At 43.2% G+C, this 16,859-nt stretch overlaps 1 protein-coding gene across 1 annotated transcript in view; it reads left to right on the top strand.

Annotated features, from left to right (window-relative positions):
* CASR (calcium sensing receptor) overlaps positions 1-16,859 on the top strand; it is a 40,431-nt gene that overhangs the window by 19,982 nt on the left and 3,590 nt on the right. Inside the window, exons 4-5 of the mRNA XM_058018418.1 lie at positions 12,281-12,511; positions 16,021-16,144. Coding sequence (XP_057874401.1) covers positions 12,281-12,511; positions 16,021-16,144 — 355 coding nt within the window. The remainder of the gene's footprint in view (positions 1-12,280; positions 12,512-16,020; positions 16,145-16,859) is intronic.

Genomic DNA, 16,859 nt, shown 5'->3' with positions numbered 1-16,859 from the left:
TGAGCTACACCTTTATATGTGTATATCACTTGGTTGCTGGTAAGAACATCGCATAAGCTGACCCATCAAGTCCAGTTACAGGCATTAAAACTGGTCCTTGTCTTAGGAAACCCTAAGCTTCACCTCTGTTATAAAATCCACTAGGCTTGGGCTTTTGATTTCTCTCTGGACATCCTTGAAAACATGGTACTGATCCCAAATCAGTTTACTGAAGCTGGAGAAATTCCCCATGAGCTGATGATCTGCCTCTGTTGATATCTGTTGGGCAAGTCCTGATCCCCGTTACATGAAGTATAAAGCTCAGTTATTTCACTTCTGAAGGGGTATGTCTGTCAATCCAACTTGAATTTAAGAAGATCTCTATTCTTCAAATGTTACTAGGTGGCAGCAATTATGTTTCCATCCTACAGTTTTTTATCAATCTCTCCTCAGCCCTAAACTCTTGTTTTCCATTGTTGTTCCTGTGATTCATGTCAGGCTAACCAGCCTTTGGCTTCAGAGGACCTCCCTCTGCCTTTTACAGAATTGTCATTTCTTGGCAGCTGTTGCAGCCCACCAGAGGCTGACACTGAGCAGAACTTTGGGCACAGTGCTGGGAATGCATTACTCTTGCAGGTGTAGCAGAAAGGTGAATTTGGGTTGCTGTGGAATAAGATTAGATAGCATATTGACTTTGTCATTCAAAGGCAGTGGCATTTTTATGTGTATATCATAAACCTACTGTATTAGTGCTCTCTTTATTGCTCATGGACTGCTGTGATCAACTGCCTGGTTCTGTCAGCCTTTTAAATCCAATTTAAATTGCTCAGGCTGCCCTCTAATCTCTCTTTAAGGACTTTCTACCTCAGTTAATGTCACATTATAGCTCCAAAACAAGTGCCCTTGAGATAAGAATGTCTGTGATTTTTTCTGATAGCAAGGGTACTAACACATCATTGATTTAGCTTTCCTGCCCCTCCTCAGCTCTCTCTTTAGCATTCCATCCTCTTCAGCTGTCCCTTACAGCTTACTTAATGTCGTGAGGATCTGGCATACATGACACCTTTCAATTTTAGTATGTTCAAGGAACTTCTTATATATTGCCTGGTGAATTTTTTCTTCTTTGTTCTCCAGGAATTTTTATGTTCATCTTTCTGTTCTTTTCTTACAACACCTGTCTTTTTCTGTCTTACTTGGATGTTCCATGTTGGATTAGTGCTTTTAGAGCCACCATAACAAATACTGCTCTTTGAGCTCTCTTTGTATGATGAGGATGGCAACATATCGTCACTCTCCAATTAATGAGCTTTTATTTTAATGCGCACAGGCAAAATTTTTAACTGAAAATGGGTTTATCATGCATAGGGTACAGTCAGTCAGTCCTTTCCTCTAGCTTGTCCATGGATTTTTTTCCATTCTGTGGAGTTCCATCATCACTGTCCTATGCTTGTACAACCCCAGAGTAAACACTAGTCAGAAGTCTCCTTGATTTTATATAGCATTATATCCTGCATCTAGGGGTTTTCCACGGACATTATTTTTGATTTTGCTGCCATAATTTTTGTCCTGATTCCTAGGAAAAGAATTAATGCTCACAGAATTTAAGGAGGGGAGAGGTGCAGTCACTTTCAGCCGTTTCTCCCCAGAAGGAACCTGCAGTCAGTAGATCAGATTAAGTCTCTTTGGGATGGCACTGAACTGGGATTGAGGCTACTCCAGATGCCCTAACTCCTGAAATTGCTTGTAAGAAGGATTTTTTTGGACTCTAGGGAAGTAATACTACACTTTCATGCTTTGGGCCATACAAATATATTGCAGTATCATCATACAGCTGAATCTTAATTTAAAACAGAAAAAAAGGAAAATTTTAGACGTAAAAAAGTATTTTGTCATCTCATTTCTACTCTTGAGCTAGTCAAATTCACTAATTACACTTAATGGAAACATCACTGTCCAAACCAACATTTTGACAGACTCAAAGTGAATTGTTTCTTCTTTTTCTCACTAAAAAAAAAAGTAATTACAGCTAAAAAAAGAACTGTCACTTGAAGGTCACACTTTTGAGTTTGACTTTAAAAAATATGTTTGTACTGAATTTCATTTGAGAGGATTTCACGTTTCCCTGTGTAAATCTTTGGTCACACTGGGTGAAATCATGATTCTTTACCAGAGCACACCTGTGTGAGGTGCTGTTTACTATCAGCTAAGGATTACACAGTACAGGCTCAGGACTGGTGTTCTATGGACAATTGCATTTAGAACTGTCACTGTGCACAGGGCCAGTAGGAGTTGTGGAGGACCTTAGGGGAACAAAATATCCTGGTCCCATCCTTACTGCATCTTACAACCTCCTACTGGTGATTAAATCAGTCTGGAAAAGCCATGCAATGCCAAAATGTTGCAAGATCATTTCTTGATTCCTTTGGGAACCTCTGTGAGTCATCAGACAAGTCTTTCAGAAGCATTTCAGACTCAGGTTTGCAATGGAATCGAAGCATCTGCAGCCACCAGTAAACACCAAATGGGTTTTTCTGAAGTATCACAGTCAGACCTGACTTGTGCAGCCTCTGTTATAAAATCCACTAGGCTTGGTCTTTTGATTTATCTCTGGACATCCTTGTAAATATGGTACTGATCCTAAATCAGATTAGTCCCATTTTCTATCAAGTCCCATTTAGAAAAGCTTGCCTTTGACATTTTTGGTTTAAGTTACTTGCTTCTACTGCTGTAGTAGTAACTATCAATTTGTTCGTTTTGTCACCTTTTATTGTCAATAAAGCACCAAAGCTGCTGCAGTTTTTAAGCAGCAGAGCAGGGTCACTTGGTTGCTAGTGAGAACACCACATAAGCTGACCCATCAAGCCCAGTTACAGGCACTAGAACTGATCCTTGTCTTAGGAACCTCCAGGCTTCACCAGTTTCCAAGCGCTCATAGCATAGAATGAGACAGGAAAGCACCAAGCACCTTCCTCTGAGCAGCAACTGAAGGTACTTCCAACACAGTCCACATGAGTTCCTTGTTCTCCCAATTTCTGCAAGTTTCTATTGGAGATGCTGCATCTCTCACACAAAGAAAGGACAGAATGTATGCATGGGTTCCCATGTCAGCACCAGTGCTGTTCCTCCCCAGGGGCACTGGTCAATGGGAGAGGCAGAGAGAGATCCAGCCCCCGTCTGCCCAGGGAGCATATCCTTCACAGAAGCAGAGCAGAACCAATTATCAGTAACAATATGACAATCAGCACGTCTTGTCGTGTCAGCTGGATGTGCTGTATTTCTCCAGAGACATGAATAAGGTCAGTTGCCTTTGCAGGGACAGGGGTCTCTGCTTCTGTGAGAATATACCACCTCTTTCCCACAAATCACTACATATATTATAAACAATTACATAATTCCATGCTTTCATTTCTCTTGAAATGAAGATTAACTGTCCAAGAGCTATCATCACCAACTGTGGACATCTTTTATCTTAATTTAATTCTTCTTTTCTGATCAAATTTCTTGAACTAACAGCTTTTTCCAGAGGACACTTGTACTATTGGTGCTATATTTTCAGTATAATTTTTTCTTACTTTCATATCCTAATATTTAGTTTGCTCTTCCTGCTGCACAAGACACAGAGTGATTTTACTAAGCTGCCTACAATAATGAACAGGTCTTTGTCTTGAGCGGTTAGTTAATTTTCTTCAATAAAGACTATGAATAGCTTAAATTATTACTTCTAATATATGGCACATTGTTTTTGTCATACACATCTAATTGTCTTATCCAATGACCTTCCCAGCTTTACAAGGAAATAATTTCGTTCTTATCAAAGCATAACAACATTGAATGTTTTTGAGGTATTCTCAGGCTTCACACAGCTATTCTTGAGTATTGAATGAACTCTTGCTTTTGTTCTGTTTTTCAATTCAGTGCAGTTCTAGTGTTCCACCAGAGCTGGGATGTCCATCCTGTCTTGTCGAATTTCCCTTGGGAGTATTGTCTGTGTGTCTCTGGCTGACCATCAATTCCTGTCTCTTTGACACCAGCCTTTCTTCCAGGGTCTATCCCCTTTTGTTCATCTGCCCTGTTGCCAACCTGACAGTTTAATCCAGGAGTACAGCCCAGGCCTTGCACAGTAGGTGCTGACTGGTTTTCATTATTTTGGCATGAAGTGCTCAGCATCCCAACTACACACCCGGCACTCCTTGTGCATGGAGCTGGATGTGTGTAACCAGAAGACATCCAATTCTTTTTTGAGGTATTTACAGTGAGAATCACAGCTCTGTTCCTGGGTGCCTTTCAGCTTCTCCACCCAAGATACTTTTATAGTGATAAAAAGTATTAACAGTCACCTCTTCAGAGCAGTAAACCAATAGACACCAGGCAGCTTAGGTGGAATCTGGTCACCAGAGATAGGACCTAAGGGAATGGCCTGAAGCTGTGTCAGGGGAGGTTTAGATCAGATATTGAGATAAGGTTCTTCACCCAGAGGGTGGCTGAGCACTGGAACAGGCTCCCCAGGAAAGCACCAAGCCTGACAAGAGTTCAGGAACCATTAGGACAATGCTCTCAGGCATATGTGTGATTCTTGGGATGTCCTGTGCAGGCCCAGGAGTTGGACTTGATGATCCTTGTGGGTCCCTTCCAACTCAGAATATTCTATGATTCTGTGAATATAGCAAGTGGTGAGAGGCAATGAATCACATCCTTCACTGGCTGAAGAATTCCATTATTTTCTGAATGGCTTTTGGAAAAAGGTGAGATTAATGCTGTTGGCATATTCTGGAACCTTGGTTTGAAAAACAACATCAGCACTACTACTGATGCTGTCCCTCTTGGTGTACAACGGGCAGCAAAGAAGGAGGAGAGGTTATGGAGGAGAAGGAAAGTTCAGCTCCTGCTGACAAGAAGAATGCTTTGGACAGAAGGGTGAAATTCATCTTGCCCTGCCTCAGGCTTCTGGAAACAGGTATTACTGACACAGGGGTCAGGGCCAGCACCTTCCTGCCTGCTCACTTCCCGTGTGTCAGAACTTGTTGATGTTGTGATGACAGCACTGCCTTTCAGAGAGCCCAAGTGTTGGCCCTACATAAAAAAGGGCGGAACAACATATTCCAAATTAGAGAATGCAGCAGGAATCAAGGATTTGATACAGAAAGAAAAAACTTGAGTTTTGCTAACCTGTAAACGAAGATTGACACATAGGTAGTTGAAAGGAAGAAAAAAAGCACCAAAAAAACTATTGCTTCAAACAACTTTTCTCTTAAAGTATTTTATGAGTGGCTCTTTCAGAACTGGCCTGGGCGTATTTCTTCATGATACTTGACCACTGGCAAAACCCAGGTCCTGTGCACCATAACCCGTGGCCTAATGCAACAGCTGATCTCTCAAGGCCTTACACCTGTTACACCATTATGAAAGCATCTTCTCCATGTGCTTGATGAGAGATCCGAAACAAGAGAGGAGATTGGGCCTTCTGCAATGCAAAGTGAAAGTCAGGGCTTGCCATCTTGAGGTCAGTTGCCAACTTTTCATCTTCATTCACACTGAGCCATGATGTGCTATTGTTGGCTGCTCTCAGCACGGGCACTCTACCAAACCAAAGAGAAAAACATTTGGTACCTATTAGTCCAGAACTGTTTTACAGGCTTGAAGAGAGATAGGTAGACAGAAATTAAAACTTAAGCATGGGAAAATGTATGTTAATTATCAAGACAGGACTGCTTGCAACTGTGTGTTAGGTGGGGTAATTGTCTTTTATGTGGTGACAGACACCTATAATGTGCCCAGGTTCTCTTCCATTGCAGGACCATTTGACCTAGGGACGAAACAATCAGAAAGAAACTGCAGAAAGAAGCCAAGGATATTAAACCTTTGACAGTACATGGAAACTAGTTAAGGACCTGTCACAGTTGAGACAGAGTAAAGGACAGCTCATAGCACACCTGCATACTGATGTTTATTTACATTTATTTAAGAATTAACAAGACTGCAACTTTTAACTGCTTGATATCTCACACACTCTTGCTTTCCCCACAGTGTTACATCACCTGGTCTCACCTTCCCCTCCTGGTAGGGACATGGTGGAGGTCTGTCAAGGTGGAAAGTCTCACTTTATGCTGTGCAGCTCCTCTCAGTTACCTTTCTCAAGCATTACTGGCCAAGGTTACTGAGCATACCCCAACATTTTTCTCCACGTATATCCTTCATCTGCAGGACCTTGCCCTACACCCAGTGCGTTTCATCCAAATATCATCTTCACTTTCTTATTTCTAGCCCTGAGCCCTAGGTTTTTGTTGCAATCAGCCTCCTAACTGGTGGATCTGTCTCCTATCTCGTTACTAACTGGAGTGTTTAGGACATGCCACTATTGTTTAGTCCAGCTGCTATCAAAATATTCAACTAGTCTGTGGCTTGTGCTTCAGAACACAGCTCAAAGTTCAGCTTTGGACATGCATGCCCACACAAAATTCTCTGCTATCTGACAGCATCCAAAGTTTAGAATGGATGTTTTTGCCTGGCACCAGCCTCAGTACTAGTGACAGAAAGTGAATGTATTCTCCAGATCAAGAAAAGGAGGAGAAAGAAAGCTGGCAAAGCAAAATAAAGGTATTAGATGGTGTTTGTTAAAAGTGAGACAGCATCCTTCAAATAACTGAGTTATGTTCAGTGAGTAAAATAGGAAGATCCATAAACTCTGGCAGATTAAATGTACAAATAAAATAAGGCAGGCCAGAAAAATGAATAAGCAATATCCTGGAATGGGGTAAAAGCTCATAAATCATACTGTAAACATTTCAGAAGTAGGATTGTTTGTTGAGCCATAGATTATCACTGCAAAAGACAAGGTAAGGCCATGACAGAAGAAAAGTGTGCTTCTCATGGACAAACTTAAGAAGGTTTAGTTATTTACGAGGGACTTTTAGAGGATCTATCTAATTGAACTGACTATAGAAGAAACTATGGAATACAAGAGCAAAATGAACCTTGATACTTCAGGGCAAGTGAACAATATTCACCCAAGGGATATACCAGAGCTCACAGATGAAGCAGCAGAAGAGCTGGCTGCAGTGCCCATCTCCTCGCTTGAAAAAATCCTAGGCCTTGATGTCTAGAAAGCTGACAGAAGAGACATCAAATTTCTGAAAGGGTTCTGGAGGACAGCCAAGGAACTAGCAGAGCCTGGTTGAGCCTATTATTAGAAATTGGGGTTCAAAAATTTAGGAAGGAAAAATAGAATATACTGAGGAAGAGTGACCATGACTTCTCTAAAGAGAAGCCCTACCTCACAAATATCCTGAAGTGCTTTGAAGGCTTTGGGATGTGTATGGGTAAGGGAACTTCTATTCATAGAGTATGCTCTGGCTTCTTGAAGGCATCTTCTGGTAGTCTGTCAGCAAATTCAGAACTTATGTGTGTGTTGGTTTAAAGACAGTCAGCAGAGAATAAAAATCAATTATGAAACCTGACATCACAAATGTGTCTGTGGTGGACTCCTCAGGTTTATCTGAATAGGAGTGAAAAAAAGCAAATGCACTTTTAAGAACTGGAAGTCACCCTGGAAAAGGGACACAGAGGTAAACAGGGTGCCCTGGGGCCACTTTCTCAACCCTTTGGTGCATCTCTCTTCAGTATCATGTGCAGGACTCAGATCTGATGAAGAAGACTGGGAATGCTTGGAGAGGGGTCAGTGAAACAGCTGCTGTACAAGCTGTAGCAACACCAGATAGGGCTCAGCAGCCTGAGAAAGAGGTGTCTGAAGATTGTGAAGTCCTGAGAGGCATGGAAAAGATGAGCAGCCAATGACAGTTCTTTACCAATTTAAGCATAAAAATCAAAAGAGTTTTGTAGCTGCTCTTCCAAAAGGGATGAAGAAGTGCTTGTCTCACAAAATATAGGTCTCTGTGCTGTAGGAGGCTGTGGATGTGAAAAGTTCACACAGGTGCAAAACACAAATGTGCAACATCATGGAAGAAAAATCCACCCAGAGGTTATCAGGTACAAAAGCTCTGGCCTGGGAAGTCACTGAGCTGCAAAATGGGTGAGAGTGTCCAGGGGGAGTGCCACAGCCCCTGTGCTCCTGTTGTGGGTATTTGCTCCTGGCCACAGTCTGAAGCAGGTCCTGGGCAGGTGAGCTGCCAGCCTGGTCTAATGACAACTGTGTTTATGTTACAGCTCTGTGACCCTCCCATTAAGGTGGAAACCACATGACCCAGAATATTTAGCTTGGATAAAGTATAGGATGCTGCATGGCTGGGAATGGCCTTACCAGGAATAATAGGAGGGTGAACTAGAGGGTAGCTTGCAAGTCCTTTCCAATAATAGGTGTTTTAAATAAAAGGCAATGCAATTCAGCATGAAGTCTGTGACAGAGAAAAAAGAAAAGAAGGGAAAATTACAGAAAGAAATATCTGAAGACAGCAGTTTGCACAATGCTCTCCCCACAGGCTTCCACCAGCTGCTGACAGTGTATCCAAGCCACAAGGTCAACACTTCCCTCATAAACTCTTGGTTCCAGGATATGATACACCTACCCCTGACACATGCTGTTGGCCTGGCTGAAGCAGGGTCTTTTAGGTCTTTGTGGATTTAGTCCTGGTTATGTGTGTTTCTATCTTTAGTTACAAAACACAGTGACACATTTTTAACTGTAAGCCTTTAGCTAATCTTTGATAGACCAATGAATATATAATAGTTCTGGGGTTATTCAGAGTCTACAACTTCCTCTTTGAAAGGTTAGTGTTTATATATTCCTTGTCTGTTTAAACTGTATTTTCACCCTGTGAAGAGCTGAACTTGTGAGATACAGAGATAGGATCCTGGGACTTTCTTGCCCTCTAAAAAAGGAACATGTTCTGCTGGTTCATTTTACAAGCTGCCTCTCAGAAATTTAGATTTGAAGAAAAGCTTTTGTTTTCTGAAAAGAAAAAACCCCAGGTTTTGTTATTTCTGTTGTTCCTGTTGCCTTTCCATTTGGAATTTTAATCAGGTCATGTGCCTTTCGTGCAGGAACTACTACACATTTTGTACCCACTAGCTACAGTTGCAGAGCTGAAACTGGTACAATCTGCCTGGGGAAAGACAACATAATTTGCAGATCAGCAGTTCTATATGAATTAACAGTCAGACAGGCATATCAAGTCATACATGAACTCATTTATAACCTTAATCCTCAGATGTAGTGTGTGTGACCAAGGGAAAGGTCCTATCAAACTATCCTACAAAATCCCACTAAAAGCCAGGAGTATGTATTATTTTTAAGAAAGCTAATGACAGGAGGGAAGGCCAAGGAACAGACTAATTTATATGAATGTTATGAAATTAAACAAACAAAAAATTGCATTCAGGGAATCCAGAAGTTTCTCCACCATTCATCTTGCTGATCCTAAGGCCAGTGCTGCTGCAGCTGACCAGGAGAGGCAGGACTTGAACCGAAGAATCCTCGATATGGCTCTTGCAAGATTGTCTCCTAGTGTGTGTAGCAACTGCAGTCAAAGCAAGGGCAAGGTCTCCTGTCTGTGCAGGTAACCGTAAACCAAGGCAGCAGTGATACTCAGGATATCCTGGTGTCCTTCAGAAGGATGCAGTAGTGCTGCATGAGTGTCATACTGGGTTGGAGTGAGGAGAAACATGGCATTAGGCTCAGCATAAAGGAAAACCTGATCTGGACATCAAAGCTGCAGCTGTCAGCCTGTGGTAGGTGCCAGAGCCTGCAGAGGAATGTGAGCTGCCTGCTGAGAACCTGCATTGCTGACAGACACAGCTTCTGGTACCAACCAGACCAAGATTGAAGCCCCTGTGCAGATGAGGCCAGAGTGAGGTGAGGCAGTACAACAGATCACTGGGGATCTGCAGACCCTGTCTGACCTCAAGCTGTTTCTGCTCCATTCTCACTGTCCCCCAGTGGAGCTGGGCAAGCAGCACCCTCCTGGGTACCCCTCAGGAATGAGGGGAATGAGAGGGGAGCAGGCTCCTATTTCCTTACCCTGCAGGCAATGCCCCAGCTCTCCACAGCAGTGCCAGCACTGAGCGCCTTCTTTTGCTGTGTCCATCAGAGGGTGAGATCTTCCAGGGACAGGTCCTGGTTCTTTGGTGAGATCATTCCAGCTGCACACCTTATGGGTGAGCTGGTCTCCAGAAGAGGGGTAACAGGGATGAGAAAGACAGAAAAAAATCCTGCCTGCTGTGTCTCACCCATTACTCAAAGACTGAGTACTGTGGCAATATTTTGATATCCTTCCATCAACATCGTACAAGCTGAAAAGGTATTGTTAGCCACATCCTTTGTAGTACTACAATGATTTTTTCCAAAGTCTCTCAGGCTGGCATTGAAACAGGCAGTGGGAGGAGGGTATCTGTGGCTCTGGAGATTTTAGCTTGAGCTAGGAGGATCCCAAAAGGAAACAGCGAAAAATGAGACAATTTAGCACAACTGACAGGAATTAATGAAGTGATTCTGTTCCTGTCCCTGTGTTTCCAGGTGAGAAGGATTCATCAAAACAATGTTGTCTGTTCTGTCTGGGGGGTGAAGAGGACTCTGCCTGCCCAGACAAATTGATTTAGTTTTGGCTTCTCTTACATTTTGCCATCCAGAGTTGTATGTTTGGGCACTCACAGGTGGGGGACAGAGAGGGGGAGAGGGAGAGAGAGGGAGAGAGACTGGGCTTACAAGCTGTCACAGGCAATAGAAGCACAGCAGCAACTATGCTGCTGGGGTCTAGGGGCAGTTGACAGCCAGGAACCCTCTGAGTCACCTTATCTTTCCATAGATGAGCTTGGGGAGAAATCTGAGCAGTGCCTCAACCAGCAATTATTTTTTGAACAGAAATACAATATGGCTGAATTGTATCACAGTTGCCAGAACAGGCTTTCTTTCATGCTGCAGTTTCTTGGGTCTACTTGTCAGGCTATCTAGATCATGAATTTTACAACTACAGTTGTGCCTGGGATTAGGGACATGCAGCACACTGGTTGAGAGCCAGCTGCACATGAGCCAGCTGTGCCCAGGTGTTCAAGAAGGCCCATGGCACCTGGCACTATCAGCAATGGTGTGGCCAGCTGGAGCAGGGCAGGGATTGTCCCCCATATACAGCACAGCTGAGGCCACACCTCCAGTGTTGTGTCCAGTTTTGGGCCCTGCTATACAAGACAGACAATGAGGTGCTGGAGCACATCCAGAGAAGGGCAACAGAGCAGGTGAAGGGTCTGGAAAACAAATCTGATGAGGAACAGCTGAGGGAAGGAAGGGCCTGTTGAGCTGGAGAAAAGGAGGGTTAGAGGAACCTTAGGACTCTTCAGAACTCCCTAAAAGTTGGTTGTGGCAAGGAGGAGCTTGGTACCTTTTTTCACAGGTAACAAGTGACATGATGAGAGGAAATGGCCTTAAGTTGTGCCTGTGAAGGCTTAGATTGAATATTAAGAAAAATTTCTTCACTGAAAGGGTGGTCAGGCACTGGAATAGGCTGTCAAGGCAAGTGGGGAAATCACCATTCCTGGAAAGGTTCAAAAAATGTGTGGAGATGGTACCTGGGGACATGGTTTGGTGGGGAATTGAGCAGTGCTGGATTAATAGCTGGACTTGATGATCTTGGAGGTATTTTCAGCCTTAATGATTTTATGATTCTATATAACACTTAAAGGCATGAGGTGAAAATTACAGTGAAGAACTCCTGGGAACAGGCAGAATGTGATTACTTTCAATTATGTGACTATGAGACAGAAGCCAGCCAAAAAAAGTGGTAGGAATTTTCCAGGTCTGTCATATGGTAAATGAGCTTGATTTGTTGGTGTTTTCTTACTGAACTGCATTTGGCTTGGGTTTCTCAATCCAGAGTCAAGTCCGAGTTGTTTGTCAAGAACTCCTGTTTCTGAGTGATCAATCATTCAGAGACTAGAGATACCAACTGAAAGTATTCATGCAGTGGTTGCAAGAGCAGGGTGAGAGCAATGCATGGGTGACTGAAACACATGAGAGGCTGCTGCCACTTCCCTGGCCCTGACAAAGAGCTCTGGGCTTGCAGAGGTGACCCAGAGGAGCAAAGAGGAATGCTAAATGGAGGATGGAGGAGCATCAGTAAGTGTTACAGATGGGTGGCCAACCACCCAGAGGGCCACAATACCTTGTGTTGTCTACAAGGTTTGTACAGGCTCTGTGTGTTCATGGGATAGAAAACCTCCTACTGCTGCAATTAAAAGATTTGAAGAGATTAAGGTTTGTAGTAAAGTGATTCTTCTCAGGTCTGCCCCCATGGCAGATGTGTGCTGTGGTAGGGTTGTAACACACAGGCATTCACAGTGTCTCTCTGTCTCTCTCTAGGTTCTCAAGCATCTGCGACACTTAAATTTCACCAATAACATGGGGGAGCAAGTGGATTTTGATGAGTTTGGGGACCTGGTAGGAAATTACTCAATAATCAATTGGCATCTCTCTCCGGAGGATGGCTCAGTCGTCTTTGAAGAGGTTGGGCACTACAATGTTTATGCCAAGAAAGGGGAGAGGCTTTTTATCAATGAAAACAAGATCCTGTGGGGTGGATTCTCTAAGGAGGTAAGTGCTTAAATCCTCACAGCAATGTTTTCCAGATCCACAAGCTGAAATTTGAACTAGCCCTGCACACTCCTCCTATTATGGCTCCATGATATAGATCCATTCACCTTACTGTATACACAGTCTCTGCCATAGCCTTTCTTACCCTTCTTATACACTGAAATAACACACAATGTCTCCTCTCCTTCTGTATATTTGTTTACCTACCCTGGGTATTAACGTTTTAAATGATATCCTTTTTTCCTGGCCCAAGCAGATACAGTAGAATTTTATAGCAGTGTTTCAAAAGGATGAAAAATTCATTACCCAAGTCTGGTTGTTGACTAAATCAATATTTCCTGATCTCGGTAGTTTCATTGCTGAAAAGAGCCATCTCTTTCACTCCAATTGTTTCTGTATCAAGAAGTGCCTCTTCTTGCTCTTAGTTATATTCACAGCTCTTTCTGCTGGCTTCACCCACCAAGTCCCAGAGCCTTCCTCACACCCTTGTCTTGCAAACCAACAGAAAAAGCCCTGTCAATCTGCCTGGGTTAACTTGGACATGGTGCTCAAATAGTGGAAGATGCCAGCACCTGCTACCTTTTTTTTCTCCTTGTATTTTCCTTGAGGATGCTTCTGCAGCCTCAGAAGTAGTGATCTCAAGAGGTATCAATTGACTTCAGTCAGGCCTAAGTCCTTCTCCACTGTCTTGCATATGTTTAATGTTTTTTCAGCATAATTGTTGTCACTAGCAGCCAGGCTATTTTCACATGATGGAAACGTGGTGCAGACATCTCCACACCAGAGCCAAATGAACTGCTGTCATAGCCGGCAGCAGCCAGCTAGGCAGAAACTCTGACTCCCAGAGGGAATACTGAGTGGGTACATGGTTTGTGGTCTGGGAATTGACACAGGGAGTAGAGTATTAGCTCAGCAATGTCACTGCCAGGCCCTGCTGGGATGTTTCAATGTGTTAAGCCAGCACCTGATTAATGAAAGAGGGAATTCCCTTCCAGAGGATTATTCACACTGGCTGGCAGATCAGGTAATGCTCCTGCCTTAGCTACTTGTCCAGAACAGTTACAGCATGAGTTCAGCCTTTCTTTACTCCAACTACACTTCTGGTTCAAGTCCAGAGCACTCTGAAGGAGGCATGAATTGAACAGAGCATACTACCACAGAAATACTGACCTCAGAGCTTTTCTGTGTCCACCTGGAGTCTGTAAGCACAAGCTACAAGTGGAACTTAGAAAACTCTGATATTATAATCCCTCCTTCAGATTGTTGCAAATGCATCTTGTACTTATCCCAACAGTTAGGATTTATTGGTTTTTACTTAAACTGAGTGATTGTGTTCTCTTGGTCTAAATTTCTCTGGCAGTGCAATATTTAACTTCATTCTCTGTCCTAAACTGTTAAAAATGTGACAGGATGTTGCTGAGTGTAGTGCCAGGGTGTGTAAATTTTGTGCAGTGAAGGGGTTTGCAATCTCTCTGTCTGCTGCAGCCTCTTTTTTTTTTCAGTTTATATACTTCCAATTTCTTGCAAATAAAAGGCTCTGTTCAAAAAGAGTAGCCAGTACTTCACTCACTGTGCCTCTTATCATCCCCAACAAAAGTTTGAATGTGGGTAATTTTAACATTCAGGAACTTCAGCATTAGGCAGACTTGCAAAAGAATGAGTTAAAGAGTAGGTAAGATAGATAGATAGATAGATAGATAGATAGATAGATAGATAGATAGATAGATAGATAGATAGATAGATAGATAGATAGATAGATTCATTTTGTCAGGGCCTGATGAAATTCCCCACAGAATACTTAAGAATTCAGCCAAAGCAATCACAAAAGTACTGGCAATTCATCTTCCAGAAATGTGGAGGATGCATGATGTCTCAAAGGATCAGAGAGCAATCGTAATACCTGGTTTTAAAGCAGTTATAGGAGAACCAAGGGAATTATACACAATTGACTTGAGCTTCAGTAACCTAAAAGACTTGATAAAAAAAAATTAAACTGTTTATAAACACTTAAAAGACAATCAACTGATAAGACCAAGCCAACATGTATTTGTCAAGATAAAATCATGCCAAACCAATTTAATTTTTCTCCTTGGAAGCTCAATGAACTTTGTAGATAATGGGGAAGCAGCGTGTAACTTCAGCCAGCCTTTGATTCAGCTCTGTTCAAAATCACTGGTGGCAGCCTAGGGAAAGACAGCCTAGACTGATGAAGTCCTTGATGGATGCACTGCCTGCTCCAAGACTGTCCCAAGGAACAGGATCACTGTGTTTATAGCAGTAGGCACTAACAGCAGAGCGCTTCAAGCTGGGAGCTGCAGGGAGTTACCCTGTGTATATGTCTGTCCCATAAATGAACAGCTTAGGAACAGCATTCCCCAAACTCAGCTGCAGCTGCACTTCTCAGTGATAGGACACAGAGACTGCCCTCACCAGAGCCACAGAGTGGTCATCTCTGCATAGCAGTTGTCATTAGTGAAGGCTTTGCTTCCCCTGTGGCTAAGGTTGATACCTGCACATAGGTAACTTCCAAACCATAGCTAGGACTCCTTGTGCAAATGCATCAATGCAGGAGGTTCCTGGAGATCAGCAGGTTGGCAGCACTTGGCTAAACTAGCACCAAACTTCCAAAAATGTGAATGGAGGCTTCCAAACAGAACAGCCATTGACTATGTAAGGATCATGGAACTTTGCTAGCAGTGGAAATTGTAGGTTTAACTCTCCTGAGCTGAGAAAGTCATGTTCTTTGTCAACTCCCTTTCTTTAATTTAGTTGGAAAGAGGTGAGCTCAACCTCAGGTCATGACTGTGTGACAAAGGCCCAGGCTTCCATTCATCAGGCTGAAGTCTTTGTGTCAGTGTACTTCAGGCATGCAGTGAGCCCATGCAACCACTTGCTGCCAGGACACGACAGTGCTCAGGTGGGCTCAGGCACAGCAGAAATGCACAGCCAGCAGGTGACATCATCTACAGCAGCAGAGGTCTGGAAACCTTTGGATCTGTAAAGCGCCACTGATTTGCATCTTTAGGTGTTCAGTGTTCTTAAAGAAGTGTTTCAGAAAAGTTGTTTTAAAATAATCCCCACAAATTATTAGCAGACATTATGCAATATATTGGATTGGGGATCAGATGTCAGGGCCGTAATCTCCAAGGCTGACTCAAATTCCTGCCAGTAGAGATTGACTGTCTTTTCTTCTAATCATCTAATGACTGTTTTGAGGTATGTGTATCATGGTCACATTCCAGTTTGCAATGCCCACAACACAGTAGAGATTACAAAGGTCTGCTGATCTTCCTTACTATCCATTGATGTGTTCCTTCAGAGAAATCTCGCTGCAGTGGGTTGGGGAAGGACTATTGTGCAAAATGTGTCTGTTCTGTGGGCGGAAGAGGTGAGCATTTGAGGCTCTTCATCCAGCATGCCAACCAAGCAATAATTCGCTTGGTGGAAGCCAAGATCTTGCCACAGTAAGGCACTGGCACCATTAACCTGCTCGGGCTCTTTTCTTGCAGGTGCCTTTCTCCAACTGCAGCAGGGACTGCCTGCCAGGCACGAGGAAGGGCATCATTGAGGGGGAGCCCACCTGCTGCTTTGAGTGCGTGGACTGCCCCGACGGGGAGTACAGTGATGAGACAGGTAACGCCCACACAGCTGCTCTGGGCCTGATCATCACCTGAAGTTGTGCTGAAATCACTTCCCTGCAGGGCTGGCCTGCTGCCTGCCTTGCCAGGAGGCTTCACAGAAAGTCTGAGGCACTTCTGAAAAGCTTACAGGAGTTGAGTCCTGTGGTCCTCAGGTCCTGTCTGCTGCTAAGCCTGCTTGTGCCTTCTGCTCTGCATCAGGAAAATTAAGGCAGAGAACTTGAAAAACAACTTACATATAGAAAGCCTCTCAAGCAGCCACAAACAAACTCTATTGCACTGTAGCAGTAGTTTTTCCTCCAAAAACCTGGAGAGGAGAGAGATTTCCCATCCTAAATTCTGCAGTTATCTGTCTGCCCCCATGTTTTCCTCAAACTGTCAGGGTTTTATTTCATGCTTTACAAAGAAATAAAATCCATTACATCCCAGATTTCACAAGCAGAGAGAAGTATTTCCCTTTATGAACTCACCAACTACAGGTTCTCTTGATCACTGATAGCACAAAAAATCAGAATCTGTGGATCCTACTGAGCTCCCATGGACATGTTTTTTGCTTCGTTGGGAGCTTGGATCAAGCTACCCAAGCTCTGAAAGAGACAGAAAATGTAAACTCAGGTTTCAAAATGGTTGAAAAATTTTGATTTTCCAACACCACTAATGCTCCCTCAGTTTTGGGCATCCCAGGGTAATGAAGGCAAGTAAATGATTTC

Source organism: Melospiza georgiana, chromosome 2, assembly GCF_028018845.1.
Source record: "Melospiza georgiana isolate bMelGeo1 chromosome 2, bMelGeo1.pri, whole genome shotgun sequence".
Taxonomy (NCBI): domain Eukaryota; kingdom Metazoa; phylum Chordata; class Aves; order Passeriformes; family Passerellidae; genus Melospiza; species Melospiza georgiana.
This window is presented reverse-complemented; position numbering and strand designations above follow the sequence as displayed.